Below are 14,333 nucleotides of genomic sequence, written 5' to 3' on the forward strand. Positions count from 1 at the left end.
AAATATAAAAAAAAAAGATGGGGGACAGTCTTCATCAGTACAGGCATGCTCCCAGGGAGGAAGAAGAGAAGGGGCAGAATATGACAGTGCAGCAGAGGCAGGCTTGCAAGAGGGGTGGGGAGTTTCTTCTTGGATACGGGTGGCTTCATGAGAGGAAGAGGAGAAGTAGAGTGGGGGTTAATTCACTGTGCGAGGGCCTGTCGAATGTGGCACTTAGTGCAGTGCAACAGAAGAGTCATAGTCACACCACACTGGTTTTTAAATTTGTTTTTATTGTGGTTATCAAGTGCTTGCTGTGTATCTAGAAGTGTTGTAATTGCAGGGGTCATCAGGTCAGACACAGTCTCTGTCCCACGTGAGGCTCACAGTCTAAGTAGGAAGGAGACCAGATGTTGAATCCCCATTTACAGACGAGGAAACGGAAGCACAGAGAAGCTAAGTGACTTATCCAAGGTCACACAGCAGGCACCTGGAAGAGCCGGGATTAGGACCTAGGTCCTCTGACTCCCAGACTTGTGTTCGTTCCAGTAGGCTACGCTGCTCCTCATCCTCTTACCTATCTCTTTCTCCTCCCCTCCTCTCCTCTTTCTCTTTTTTTTCTTCTGCTCCTTTTATTGCTAGTCCTAATTCTTTCATGACCCATCTCTTTTGAAATAGTACAAAAATAATGCAAAAAAAGTGAGGGGAAGTATGAAAGTAAATACAGTACCTAGAAAATCTACAAGTTATGGGACTAGCTACTCGAAAGTAAAAAGTAGGCCGTGTGGAATAAAACCTCTATTTTCCATGTTTTAAGACCGAAAAGTAGCCTCAGAATAGCTTAACAGTACTTAAAAGACAAATATAGTATCGTGTTTAAAACTGCATTGCCAGAATTCTGATCATTTTTTTTTTAATTAGGAAAAAAAGTCTGGTAAGCCAGGGCCTGTAAGTTGAGTCCTTGCTCTAATTAATCCTCTCAGGCTCCCTAAATGCAGCCATATGTTCTTAGAAGTTCCAGCGTCAGGAAATAAAACTTAATACTGCTTTATATTTAAAACCAACTGCACCAGCAGGGACAATAGCACCAACCGTATTCTGAAACAGCTGTGTAAATACAAATATTCATCCAGCTGCCCTCCAGCAAAGAAATCTATTTGTCGCCTCTTTTCTCCCCGGCAGCCCCAGTTCCCCGCTGAGCTGTTCCTCCTCCTTGCTTCAGGCCGGCTCACCTTTAAGGACCCAGGTCCTGTTGAGGACGCCCCTCAAACACTGTCTCCCTTCCCCTCTCTCTCTCTCCCTCTTCCTTCTTCCCTCCCTCTCTCCTTCTCTCCTTAAAGGAGTTTGCACTTCCTAAACTGAGGTTATCCCGGAGGCATACAATACCTTTAAGTGTGGGTGAACCGTGGACTTATAATGTAGCAAAACCACCTTTTGTCCTTTCAAACCATCAATGGGCGTAACTGTATGGTGAAATAAACTGAGTAGAGATTGGGCGAAGCCAAACTGGAGTCATTGGCCCCATTTTCTTCCAACTGAAATCCGACAGCCCTCTCAAAAATGACTGGGAAGAACACGGCAAAAATTGTAGGTTGCAAGGCAACAAAATCTAAATGGCGACTTCCCGAGAGCTCGAGTCAGCCCGCTGGAGCAAAGGTGAACTCAAAATCGTAATTTCTGGTAGTCTTTGTTTTCTCTGTCTAGGAACAAAATCAGGAATTGGTTCCTTTAGTGAACTAGCTGCCGGATCGGGGATCGGAGTAATGGGATCAAGTTAAGTTCTAAGGAATCAAGTTAAACTCTAGGGGAGTGACAGCTAGCGAGTGAAAATAGTCATCATCATCATCATCAATCGTATTTATTGAGCGCTTACTATGTGCAGAGCACTGTACTAAGCGCTTGGGAAGTACAAAATGGCAACATATAGAGACAGTCCCTACCCAGCAGTGGGCTCCCAGTCTGGAAGGGGGAGACAGAGAACAAAACCAAACATACCAACAAAACAAAATAAATAGAATAGATATGTACAGGTAAAATAAATGAATAAATAGAGTAATAAATATGCACAAGAAATGACTTGGCCAAGGTCACACAGCGGAAAAGCGGCAGAGCCAAGATTAGAATCCAGGTCCTTCTGACTCTCGGGCCTGTTCTCTACTCACGAGGCCGTGCTGCTTATACTTCACTGCGGATATGACATGGGCCAAGACACACTCTCCAAGCTCCACCCCTCGTTCGCCCAAGGAAGGAATGCTGCAGAGATGGCAAGAACTCAAAAGAAGGCATCCATGCTTAAGAGAATATTGAAAAAAGTCCCGTTAAAACATAGAAAAGCTACCACCAGTATCAGAAAGCATGGCACTGGCTCCAACTATAATAATAATGATGGCGTTTATTAAGCACTTACTATGTGCAAAGCACTGTTCTAAGCGCTGGGGAGGTTACAAGGTGATCAGGTTGTCCCACGGGGGGCTCACTGTCTTAATCCCCATTTTACAGATGAGGTCACTGAGGCACAGAGAAGTTAAGTGACCTGCCCAAAGTCACACAGCTGTCAACTGGCGGAGCCAGGATTTGAACCCATGACCTCTGACTCCAAAGCCCGAGCTCTTTCCACTGAGCCACGCTGAGTGAAAATAGTCCTTTGCTTAGTGGTGCCCCATGACTGGTAAGGGCGGCAGAGGGGAAGTCACCAGATAAGTATGCACTCTGAGCTGAAATCCTACCTACTTAATCAAAGAAAAATCCGGTCCGGATCAACTCCCCGTTCCGCTTCCTCAACAGCTGTGCCCTCTCTAGCCTTTGGTCCGAGGCCACCATGTAGTCGGTGTCCGGCTCATAGTCGCGCTACCCTGAGGGCTCGTTGCGAATAAAGCAAAAAAAAAAAATCCAACACAACATTTCACAGCTCTAGTCCATTCACAATGATTTTAGGACCAAGAATCTGCACAGAGGTATTAACGATAGTGCTAGGGATTTTTGCAATCCATGCTATTTATTGAGTCCTCCACTTTGGGTAGGGACCGTCTCTGTATGTTGCCAAGTTGTCCTTCCCAAGCGCTTAGTACAGTGCTCTGCACACAGTAAGCGCTCAACAAATACGATTGAATGAATGAGTGCATATAGACTGTGAGCCTGTTGTTGGGTAGGGACCGCCTCTATATATTGCCAACTTGTCCTTCCCAAGCACTTAGTACAGTGCTCTGCACACAGTAAGCGCTTAATAAGTACGATTGAATGAATGACTGAATACAGACTGTGAGCCTGTTGTTGGGTAGGGACCGTCTCTGTATGTTGCTGACTTGTCCTTCCCAAGCGCTTAGTACAGTGCTGTGCACACAGTAAGCGCTCAGTAAATATGATTGAATGAATGAATGAATACAGACTGTGAGCCTGTTGTTGGGTAGGGACCGCTTCTACATATTGCCGACTTGTCCTTCCCAAGCGCTTAGTACAGTGCTCTGCACACAGTAAGCGCTCAATAAATACGATTGAATGACTGAATACAGACTGTGAGCCTGTTGTTGGGTAGGAACCGTCTCTGTATGTTGCCAAGTTGTCCTTCCCAAGCACTTAGTACAGTGCTCTGCACACAGTAAGCGCTCAATAAATACGATCGAATGAATGAATGCATATAGACTGTGAGCCTGTTCTTGGGTGGGGACCGCCTCTATATGTTGCTGACTTGTACTTCCCAAGCGCTTAGTACAGTGCTCTGCACATAGTAAGCGCTCAATAAATACGATTGAATGAATGAATGGAAAGTTCAGTACAGGAGAGCTGGCAGATGCAGTACCTAATCCTGGCTGTGCCGTTTGCCTGCTCTGTGAACTTGGGAAGTCACTTCACTTCTCTCAGTGGCCTCATCTGTAAAATGGGGATTAAAACTGTGACCCCCCATGTAGGACATGGACTGCGTCCATCCTGATTATCTTGCATCTACCCCAGCGCTTAGTAAGCACTTAACAAATACCATTTTTTTTAAAAAAAGAGGCGTACAGTCTACAGAGCCCCTGCGGTCAAACAGTCAGTCAGTGAATGTTATTTATTGAGAGCTTACTGTATGCAGAGCACTGTACTAAGCGCTTGGGAGAGTACAGCAGAATGGGTAGATGCGTTCGCTGCCCGCAACAAGCTTACGGTCTAGAGGGGGGTCCCACTCACACTGTCTCCTCTCTCCCATTCATGTTTCTGTCGGGGTACAGAGCGTAGCCCCTCTTATGATGGCACCTGCAGTGTTTCCAGTTCTCTAACAGTCTAGGCTACAGGAGGGGGAGTCAAGCAGAGGCCTACCCATCCCCCTTTTAGACTGTGAGCCCACTGTTGGGTAGGGGCTGTCTCTATATGTTGCCAATTTGTACTTCCCAAGCGCTTAGTACAGTGCTCTGCACATAGTAAGCGCTCAATAAATACGATCGATGATGATGATGATTCCATTCCTAGCTTGGGCAGCGGCTAGCGAATGGCAGGCAATCTGCTACAAGCCGAAACTCCCCTATGCTGGGCAGCAGGGGCACGGGAGAGATTCGAGGGCCGAAGCTCATGTTGACTGTGCAGAAGAAGGCAGTGGTAAACCACTTGCGGATTTTTACCGAGAAAACTCCGGGATACACTACCAGAACGACTGCAAGCGGAGGTGGGGCGTTCCGGGAGAGATGCGTCCATGGAGTCGCTGTGGGTCGGAAACGACTCGCAACGTAAGACAATACAAGACAGAGCGCAGTGAATGAATAAGCAGGCGAGACTGTGGCCCGTTGCAAAGTGCAGGCAAAAATCACATACAAAATCCATGGCTGGTTAAGGTGATCCGTGCACAGTGCCCATGCTCTGCTGTAGCACGGCAATCAATCAATCGATCGTATTTATTGAGCGCTTACTGTGTGCAGAGCACTTTGCTAAGCGCTTGGGAAGTACAAGTTGCCAACATCTAGAGACGGTCCCTACCCAGCAGTGGGCTCACAGTCTAGGAGGGGGAGACAGAGAACAAAACGAAACATATTAACCAAATAAAATAAATAGAATAGACATGTACAAGTAAAATAAATAAATAAATAAACAGAGTAATAAATATTTACAACGCATATACATATATGCAGGTGCTGTGTATCCCCCCCAGTGCTTAGAACAGTGCTTTGCACAGAGTAAGCGCTTAACAAATACCATCATCATTATTATTATTATGGGGGGGGAGACAGAGGACAAAACAAAACATATTAACCAAATAAAATAAATAGAATAGACATGTACAAGTAAAATAAATAAATAAATAAACAGAGTAATAAATATGTACAACATATATACATATATACAGGTGCTGTGTATCCCCCCCAGTGCTTAGAACAGTGCTTTGCACAGAGTAAGCGCTTAACAAATACCATCATCATTATTATTATTATGGGGGGGGAGACAGAGGACAAAACAAAACATATTAATAAAATAAATAGAATAAATATGTACAAGTAAGAGTAATAACACACATACACACATAGATACACGTGTGTACAAATGTATGCACACACAGAGCTGTACACACACACACACACAAACACACAGACGTACACACAGGTACACAACCCCCCCCGCTGAGGGCACCATAGGTGCAGCTTTCCAGTACAGTAGACCCGAAGGGCACTGCCAGAAGGACCCACCTTGCGAGCGGCTGTGGTCTTCGCCACCCATATTACACAAATCTTGTCAGGATTCTTGCCCGGCCGGCTCACCCTAGAAGATGCCCAAAGTAATCCTCAATCAGGAACCTTCAACCCCTAACGATAATAATAATAATAATGACATTTATTAAGCGCTTACTATGTGCAAAGCAGCCCCCACTGCTCTTTGAAGAGTAGGTCAAATATACTTATCCTCCAAGAGTAATCATTTTTGTTTTGTAAACGCCATCTCAAAAGTGTCATCAAATGTACTTAAACTAGAGAAGCAATCCAGTCCAACTTCGGAAAATGAGAATCTAGTTTCTGGGTTCAGACCTTCCGTTTTTCAGTGTCTCCTTAAGGCGTGTATTTTGGGGAACTTTAAGGGATGCAGACTGTAGACCTTAAGTGCCTTCTGGGTGGAGTGCATAGCTACCAACTCGGTGTTATACTCTCCCAACCACTTAGTACAATCATCATCATCAGTCGTATTTATTGAGCGCTTACTATGTGCAGAGCACTGTACTAAGTGCTTGGGAAGTACAAATTGGCAACATATACAAATTGGCAACATACAATGCTCTGCCCGCATTAAGGATTCAATATATAGCATTGATTGATTGACGTGGTTATAGCATCACAGTGATTCCTGTCACCTGTTGGAATTGCAAAGGAATAAATGCTTCAAAATCCGGAGACTTGTGTATGTCAGTAATCACATCCCCTTTGAAGGACATATCCCAATTAATCTCTAACCTCCCCAGGTTGTTGTATGCTCCAGAACTGGGAAGCAGCATAGCTTAGTGGATAGAGGACGGACCTGGGTTCTAATCCCAGCTTGCCACTTGTCTGGGAAAGTCGCTTAACTTCTGTGTACCTCAGCTGCCTCATCTGTAAAATTGGGATTAAAACTATGAGCCCCATGTGGGGCATGTGGACTGTGTCCAACATAATTAGCTTCAGTGTTTAGGTCCGTGTCTGGGACATAGTTAACATTTAACAAATACCATAAAATTATGCCCAAACTACAACTTCTATGTTTCTTCACCACCTATGTACTGGTGTATTCGCAACCACTGCAATTAGATCCATAATAATAATAATTGTATTTATTGAATGCTTCCTGGATGCAGAGCACTCTACTAAGCATGCAAGAGAAACCAAAATGACACACAATTTACATTTGGTCAGGTCGACCGTAAAGCTCCTTATGGGAGGATTGCTTCTATCAGCTCTGTTGCAAGTGTTTAGTACAGTGCTCTGCGCACAGTAAACATTCAGTGAACACCATTGGTAGATTGGCACCCTCTCATTTAAGCACTAGCTCTTTCTGAAAATTATTTTAGCGTCTGTCTCCGCCACAAAAGCGTAAGCTTCCCAAAGGCATGGGTTATATTTATTTACTGTATTATATTCTCCCATGTGTCAGAGAAGAGTCGAAAGTGAGATGCAGTTAGGTGAACTTGGGAGGAATGAAGAGGGTGAGCTGGGGTTTAGTAGTTGAAGAAAGTTGATGCCAACTCTTTTAAGCCCTTTCAAACAGAGGTACAACCAATAAGATAGTGATATTCTTTCATTTAATTGCTCTATAAAATCGTTTGCATTTTTTTCTTGTGTGTAATATATCAAGAGGCAAAAAAGTATAGTGTCTTTAGTACTGTCAATTAGATTTTATTTTCCCAGCACTTTGTAGTTCTATATTCAGGGGCACGCCAGGTTTCTCAGTTCTAATATTTTACTCTAACTGAAAGTAGGGATTCTATGAAGAACCGAGTTAATAATTGAGGTAGAACAAAAAGCTCTAATAGTAGTATGTGGGTTGTACTTAATTTCCCTAGTTAGATGTTAGTTCCTTTTTTATTCTGTTTATCAGCATTCTACATCAGGGTATCAGGGAAAGTAGAACCAAACTTTAAGCATTTCAAGTTAAAGTTAAATTAAACCTAAACGTGTATGATACAGACAATGGTAAAAAGGAAACGTTACCCTTTAGAAGGATATGCCAGTAACCAAGGGGGAAATTGAGTAGGTAAGGTGGCTTTGAAAGAATGCAGTTATTAGGCATACCAAATCATCCCTAAAATGCGAAATATGGAAAGACTTTTCAGAGCAATGATTGAGACAGTTTCATGTGAATCTGCCTCCTTTGCCTTTCTTGGTGAAAGGAGATGCTTTTGAAAAATGACACGTCCTCGCAAAAGTATAAAGGGAAGTCTCATTTGGTTTATTTATACCTAGGGGGCCAAAGTAAATATTACAGGAACATTTACATAACGTATATTTAAAGGCCTATGAACGCAAGATTTTAAAATCCCTGGGCTTCTGTGGGCCTCATATCATTAAGCTGTGCAGCTCATTTCTGATGGAAGAGCTTGATCATTTAAGCACAACAAGGACTCATTTGTAGATCTGCACGCTCCCTTTTGGGAGCAACACAGAGCTAGGATTCATCTCCCCATTGGCTTGACTTCCAATAAATGAAGGAGCTGAGTAACCAGCAGGCTGGCTAGACTCTCCTCCCTTCCTGTACTGGGAGAGCCAGGGGTTTTCGAATTCCACCCTTCCTTCCTGCCTCGACTTAAAAGAGCAGTGACAGAAGGATGAAAAAACACAGAGCGACCCTATATCGATCTCTTAGTCCTACTAAAGACTCGCTCAGTAAATCCTCAAGGGAAAGTCTGCCTGGTCGGTTTAGTGCCGTGACTTCTTAAGCATGAATAAAGTCCTTTTAGCTAGGCTGGAAGAATCGCAGTGGCACAAATAGCAGGGTATGTGAAACCAAGTCAGTTTTTGCACAGAGCTTCATGGTTTGGACTCCGGTAGATTTGTGTGCTAAATGAGATTAAAAACTTGCACTTACAGGGGGCATTTGAAAAATAAAGCATTTCAAAAACTATGAGTCCTAGTCCAGGTATTTCAAGTGCCTCAAATCCGGTCCTGGAGCCCTTTGAATTCTTCTTAAATCCATAATGGCTGGGGATGTGCTCTCGATCCTACAGAATTCAGGCCAGGCTTTAAACCGAGTAAAGGATAGTTAGAACGTTTTTACTCACTCAGAGGCCTAATACCCGAGTTCCAGAAGATGCATCTCATCAGTCAGTCAGTGGTGTTTATTGAGCACTTAACGCAGAGCGCTGTACTAAGCGTTTAGCAGTGTACCGGCTCTGTTCTGATGGGTACAGGATGCCAGTTGAAAATTAAAAAAGGCGGAGTTGAGGTTCTGAGCTGCCCCGTCTCCTGAACGTTTTCTCCAAAGAGAAAAAAGAATTGAGGAGTGGGAGAAGACTGATTATGGTGGAAGAGGTGAAGGTGGGACTGAGAAATAAGAAGTTCCAAAACCAGAGGAAGGACGTTACATCTGATCTGGGGGCCGTTCAGACGGTAATGCTGAGCTGAACCAAAGAATTTGGTCCTCCCTAATTCCTTGTCTGACAGTATACCCGGGCAAATCCCATCCACAAGTGTGTCTATAAGACTTCTCTAATTATTCCTTCCGCTTCTTAAGGGTGAATCGAGAGTGAAGGTGACAGTGGTCAAAAATAATTTGGATATCCTGTAGCGAGTGAGGTATGGAAGGGTAAAGATTAGGCCATATTGATTTGATAGGGTCCAGAGGCAGTGGTTAATTGTTTGGCGGAGTCTGAAAGCCATTTTATACTCAGACTGCTGAAATGAAAAGGTTGGAATCAGAGCATCTTTCTTGACCCCAAAAGGGTTTTTACAGAGAGGGCAGTTGTTGATCATCATCAGTATACACCGAGCTAGATTGTAAGCCCCTCGCGGGCAGGGATTATTTCTGCTAATTGTATTGGACTCTCTCAAGAGTTTAGGGTCCTGTGCTTTGTAAAGATCAAGCAGTTAAATACCATTGCTTGACTGAGCGCTTCTTCTGTGCTGAGCATTCATTCGTTCATTCAATCATATTTATTGAGCACTTACTGTGTGCCGAGCACTGTACTAAGCGCTTGGAAAATACAATTTAGCAACAGATAGAGACAATCCCTACCCAACAACAGGCTCACAGTCTACTAGGGGAGCAGTAGACATAGTAGACATGATCCCTGCCCCAGGAGCTTACAGACTAGCAGGGGAGGCAGAAATAGGGGAAGCCGTTGTTTAGTTCACATTTCTCCGAAACCTTTCTCATTGACTGTGTCTTTCGTCCCGTAGGTAATAAACTCAATGAGCTCCCTGGCAGAATACTGTCTGCCGTCCATTCTGCGAACTCTCTTTGACTGGTACAAGAGGCAAAATGGCATTGAAGATGAATCACATGAATACAGACCAAGAACAAGCACTAAATCCAAAAGGTATGTTTTCTGTATGGAAGAGGCAAGGGTTCATTTATTACGATGCGCATGGGTCACGCAGAAGGGAATCAGACTGGTAGGGAGTCAAAGCGAAGCTTGAGAAAGTAAATTTATATGCAAGCTCCTTGGAGGCAGATGCTTCATCTCTCATAAATTCTTATCAGCGAATAGAGTACTATAAAATGAAGTAAAATGATAATACCAGTAGCAAACTTCCTAACTCTCTGTGTTTTAGCTCCAGTAAAAGATTCTTAACAGCTCTGCCTTCCCTAGCTGAGCTTTTATTTTCCCTACTCCCTCTCCCTTCGGCATTCCTTCATTCAGTCGTGTTTATTGTCCAGGGCTTAGAACAGTGCTTTGCACATAGTAAGTGCTTAATAAATGCCATTATTATTATTATTATTATCATTGTTTTTGAGCGCTTACTGTGTGCAGAGCACACCCTTTCACTTGAACTTGTAGCCTTTATTCACCCCACAAGTTTATTTATGTTAATATTATTGCCTGTCTCCTCTTCTAGACTATAAAATCCCGGAGGGCAGGGAACGTGTCTACCAACTCTAATATTGTTCTCTCCCAAGCTCTCAATACAGCAGGCTCTCAATAAAGACATTTGGTACGATTGTTTCAGCTCAGCCATGTGTCCTTTTGATCCCTTCTCTTCTTATTCCTACTTCCCTACTCCAGAAGAGATGAGACCTGCTTAATATTCCAGTTACCTGCCTAAATATTAACCAGCATTTGTTTTCGTGATGCCTGCCTGTTTTCTTTGTAAGAATGCAGGCATCCAAAAGAATCCCGACTCGATAACTTCCAAGGGGTTCGCTTTGGTCAAGTTTTCCCCAGCCACCATAACGTGTCTAGCAAATTCATTCATTCTTTCAGTCGTATTTATTGAGCGCTTATTGTGTGCAGAGCACTGTACTACTACTACTACTACTACTACTACTACTACTACTAATAATAATGATGGCATTTGTTAAGCATTTACTATGTGCAGAGCACTGTTCTAAGCACTGGGGGGGATACAAGGTGATCAGGTTTTCCCACATGGGGCTCACAGTCTTAATCTCCATTTTACAGATGAGGTAACTGAGGCTCAGGGAAGTGAAGTGACTTGCCCAAGCAGCGTGGCTCGGTGGCAAGAGCCCGGACTTGGTAGTCAGAGGTCATAGGTTCGAATCCCAGCTACGCCAACTGTCAGCTGTGTGACTTTGGGCAAGTCACTTCACTTCTCTGGGCCTCAGTGACCTCATCTGTAAAATGGGGATGAAGACTGTGAGCCCCAAGTTGGACAACCTGATCACCTTGTATCCCCCTCCCCAGCGCTTAGAACAGCGCTTTGCACATAGTAAGCGCCTAACAAATGCCATTATTATTATTATTATTATTACATGTGGCAGAGTGGGATTCGAACCCATGACCTCTGACTCCAAAGCCCGTGCTCTTTCCACTGAGCCACGCTGCTTCTCTAAGCGCTTGGGAGAGTACAGTACAACAAATCAGGCAGGCCAGATCCCAGAAAAGCAGAGTAGTGTTCAACTAGTCACTTGAGAGTGTACAATAGAAGAAGACCGCCCTACAAGGCATTTATAATCTAGCAGATGTTCCAAATGCAAACGCTGATTCCCAAAGTATGGTTGTCACTGAGGCCAGAGAATGAGAATAAATAAAAATATATAATTGCTAGAGGTGGCTGAAACATCGATATGAATCAGGGACTGAATTTTTCCCACCTATTCCAAGTTGTACCTCAAATGGATTTTGTAAAAAAGCCCTTGAATAGCATTCATTCATTCAGTCGTATTTATTGAGCGCTTACTGTGTGCACAGCACTGTACTAAGCGCTTGGGAAGTACAAGTTGGCAATATATCGAGACGGTCCCTACCCAACAGCGGGCTCACAGTCTAGAAGGGGGAGGCAGACAACAAAACAAAGCATATTAACAAAATAAAATCAATAGAATAAATATGTACAAGTAAAATAAATAGAGTAATAAATCTGTACATACATATATACAGGTGCTGTAGGGAGGGGAAGGAGGTAAGGCGGGGGATGAGGAGGGGGAGAGGAAGGAGGGGGCTCAGTCTGGGAAGGCTTCCTGGAGGAGGTGAGCTCTCAGTAGCCCTTTGAAAGGAGGAAGAGAGCTAGCTTGGCATCAGATGAATTAAATTATTGAAGATTGTATATAAAGTACTCAAGGATTATGCTCTCTATTTTATGGTCCACTGTGATCCCAGGCTTTTAGTGAGCTAGAGAGAGGCCGTTTTAACTCCGAGTGAATTCCATGTTTTTATTTTACAGCGATGAACAGCAACGAGACTATTTAATGGAAAGAAGAGATCTGGCTATTGATTTCATCTTTTCTTTAGTACTCATAGAAGTTCTGAAACAGGTACAATGCTTTTTGACGTTACTTGAAAGCTTTGGTAAAATGTTTATATTGGCTGTTAAAAATGGTTAATGAATTCTGAGTGACTTGGGTATCAAAAAAGATGATGCTGTTTCCCCGTGTACTCTTGATATTTGGGTTTGTAGTATTCAATACGTGTGATATATTGGCCGATCATATATGTTATCTGCTGGATGCAGGTTCTATAACATAGATATTCTATTGGGCTGAAGAACTGAAGGGTTTTCTCTGATCTTAATGCTCTTCTGTGATGTTAATGGTGCCATTTTCATGTTGTTATTTACAAAGAGATAATCTTCATATTAAAAATTTCAGTGTTATAAAGTTCATTTTCCCTGACAGTTACTGTGTTTGGTTTTTTCCAGATCCCTCTTCATCCTGTAATAGACAGTTTGGTCCATGATGTTATTAACTTGGCTTTCAAGCACTTTAAATACAAAGAAGGGTAAGGTCATTTGCCGCAGGAAAGCACTTGAGAAATGGATTTTTTGCAGCTAAAGAATTAGTGCTGGCTTTTACATCCCAGTGTCCCTAATCGCCAAGTTTTCTCTTTTTAGGTATCTTGGTCCTAACACTGGAAATATGCATATTGTAGCAGACCTCTACGCAGAAGTAATTGGGGTTTTGGCCCAAGCTAAGTAAGTAAATATGTCTCGTTTTGTTTTGGGTAGCAGTGTGGTGTAGTGGAAAGAACGCAGGACTTGGCGTCGCGGGACCTGGATTCTAATCGCAGCTCCATCACTTGCTTGCTGTGGGACCTTGGGCAAATCACTTAACTTCTCTAGGCCAGTTTTCTTATCTATGAATTAGGGATTAAAAACCTGTTCTCCCTCCTGCTTAGACTCTGAGCCTGATGAAGGACAGGGACTGTGTCTGATCTAATTATCTTGTATCTGGCCCAGCACTTAAGAGTGTTTGGCACACAGAAAGCGTTTAACAGATACCATTATTATTATTATTATTATTCCCATCCCCCCTATGGGTCATGGACTATGTCCCGCCTGCTTTGCTTGAGTCCACCCCAGCGCTTAGTTCAGTGCCTGGCACATAGTAAGCACTCAGTAAATACCACTGATTGATTATCACTACTCTTAGGAAACAAAGTGGAATGTAGGCCCAACTCTAACTTCAGATCTTAGAGCATGAGCTTTGGAGTCAGAGGTCATGGGTTCAAATCCCAGCTCCGCCAATTGTCAGCTATGTGACTCTGTGCAAGTCACTTAACTTCTCTGTGTCTCAGTTCCCTCATCTGTAAAATGGCAATTAAGATTGTGAGCCCCACGTGGGACAACCTGATCACCTTGTATCCCCCCGGCGCTTAGAACAGTGCTTTGCATATAGTAACCGCTTAACAAATATCATCATTATTATTATTGTTATTATATCTGTTAGGAAAGAATCAGGCAGAATCTGCTCTAAAAAGCTGTCAGTCACAAACCGGGTTAGGCCATGCAAATAGTAGCTGTGACCTCAAACCACACAGCAAGATTTACAGGTGCTGAAAGTCTGTCAGGGTCCCATCTGTTCAGCTGCATTCCCTCCCCTCACCTGCCACGCACAGGTACTAATCACCATTCTAAAGGAAAACAAAAAAAAAGTCACATACCTATGAAGAGAGAGAGAGGGGGGAAAGTAAAATGATAGTGAGAAAGGGGGAAAGATAGGGAGGAGGAAAAAGGAGAGAGACAAAGGAACTTCCTACCTGGTTGGCAGGGCACATTCTTCCTTTATATTTCCATAAGTGATAAGTGATCTGTGATAAGTGATCCCAGCTCTGCCGCTTGTCAGCTGTGTGACTTTGGGCGAGTCACTTAACTCCTCTGTGCCTCAGTTACCTCTTCTGTAAAATGGGGATTAATAATAATAATAATGATGGCATTTATTCAGCACTTACTATGCGCAAAGCACTGTTCTAAGTGCTGGAATAATGGCATTTATTAAGCGCTTACTATGTGCAAAGCACTGTTCTAAGCGCTGGGGAG

At 43.3% G+C, this 14,333-nt stretch overlaps 1 protein-coding gene across 8 annotated transcripts in view; it reads left to right on the top strand.

Annotated features, from left to right (window-relative positions):
* Positions 1 to 14,333, top strand: part of FRY (FRY microtubule binding protein) — a 305,032-nt gene that overhangs the window by 172,611 nt on the left and 118,088 nt on the right. For all 8 annotated transcript variants that reach the window (XM_038761610.1, XM_038761611.1, XM_038761607.1 and 5 more), the window contains 4 exons: positions 9,798 to 9,937; positions 12,243 to 12,333; positions 12,717 to 12,796; positions 12,909 to 12,989. In XM_038761610.1, the coding sequence (XP_038617538.1) occupies positions 9,798 to 9,937; positions 12,243 to 12,333; positions 12,717 to 12,796; positions 12,909 to 12,989 (392 nt within the window). The remainder of the gene's footprint in view (positions 1 to 9,797; positions 9,938 to 12,242; positions 12,334 to 12,716; positions 12,797 to 12,908; positions 12,990 to 14,333) is intronic.

The sequence above is a fragment of the Tachyglossus aculeatus genome, chromosome 20 (assembly GCF_015852505.1).
Source record: "Tachyglossus aculeatus isolate mTacAcu1 chromosome 20, mTacAcu1.pri, whole genome shotgun sequence".
In the NCBI taxonomy this organism is placed as follows: Eukaryota; Metazoa; Chordata; class Mammalia; order Monotremata; family Tachyglossidae; genus Tachyglossus; species Tachyglossus aculeatus.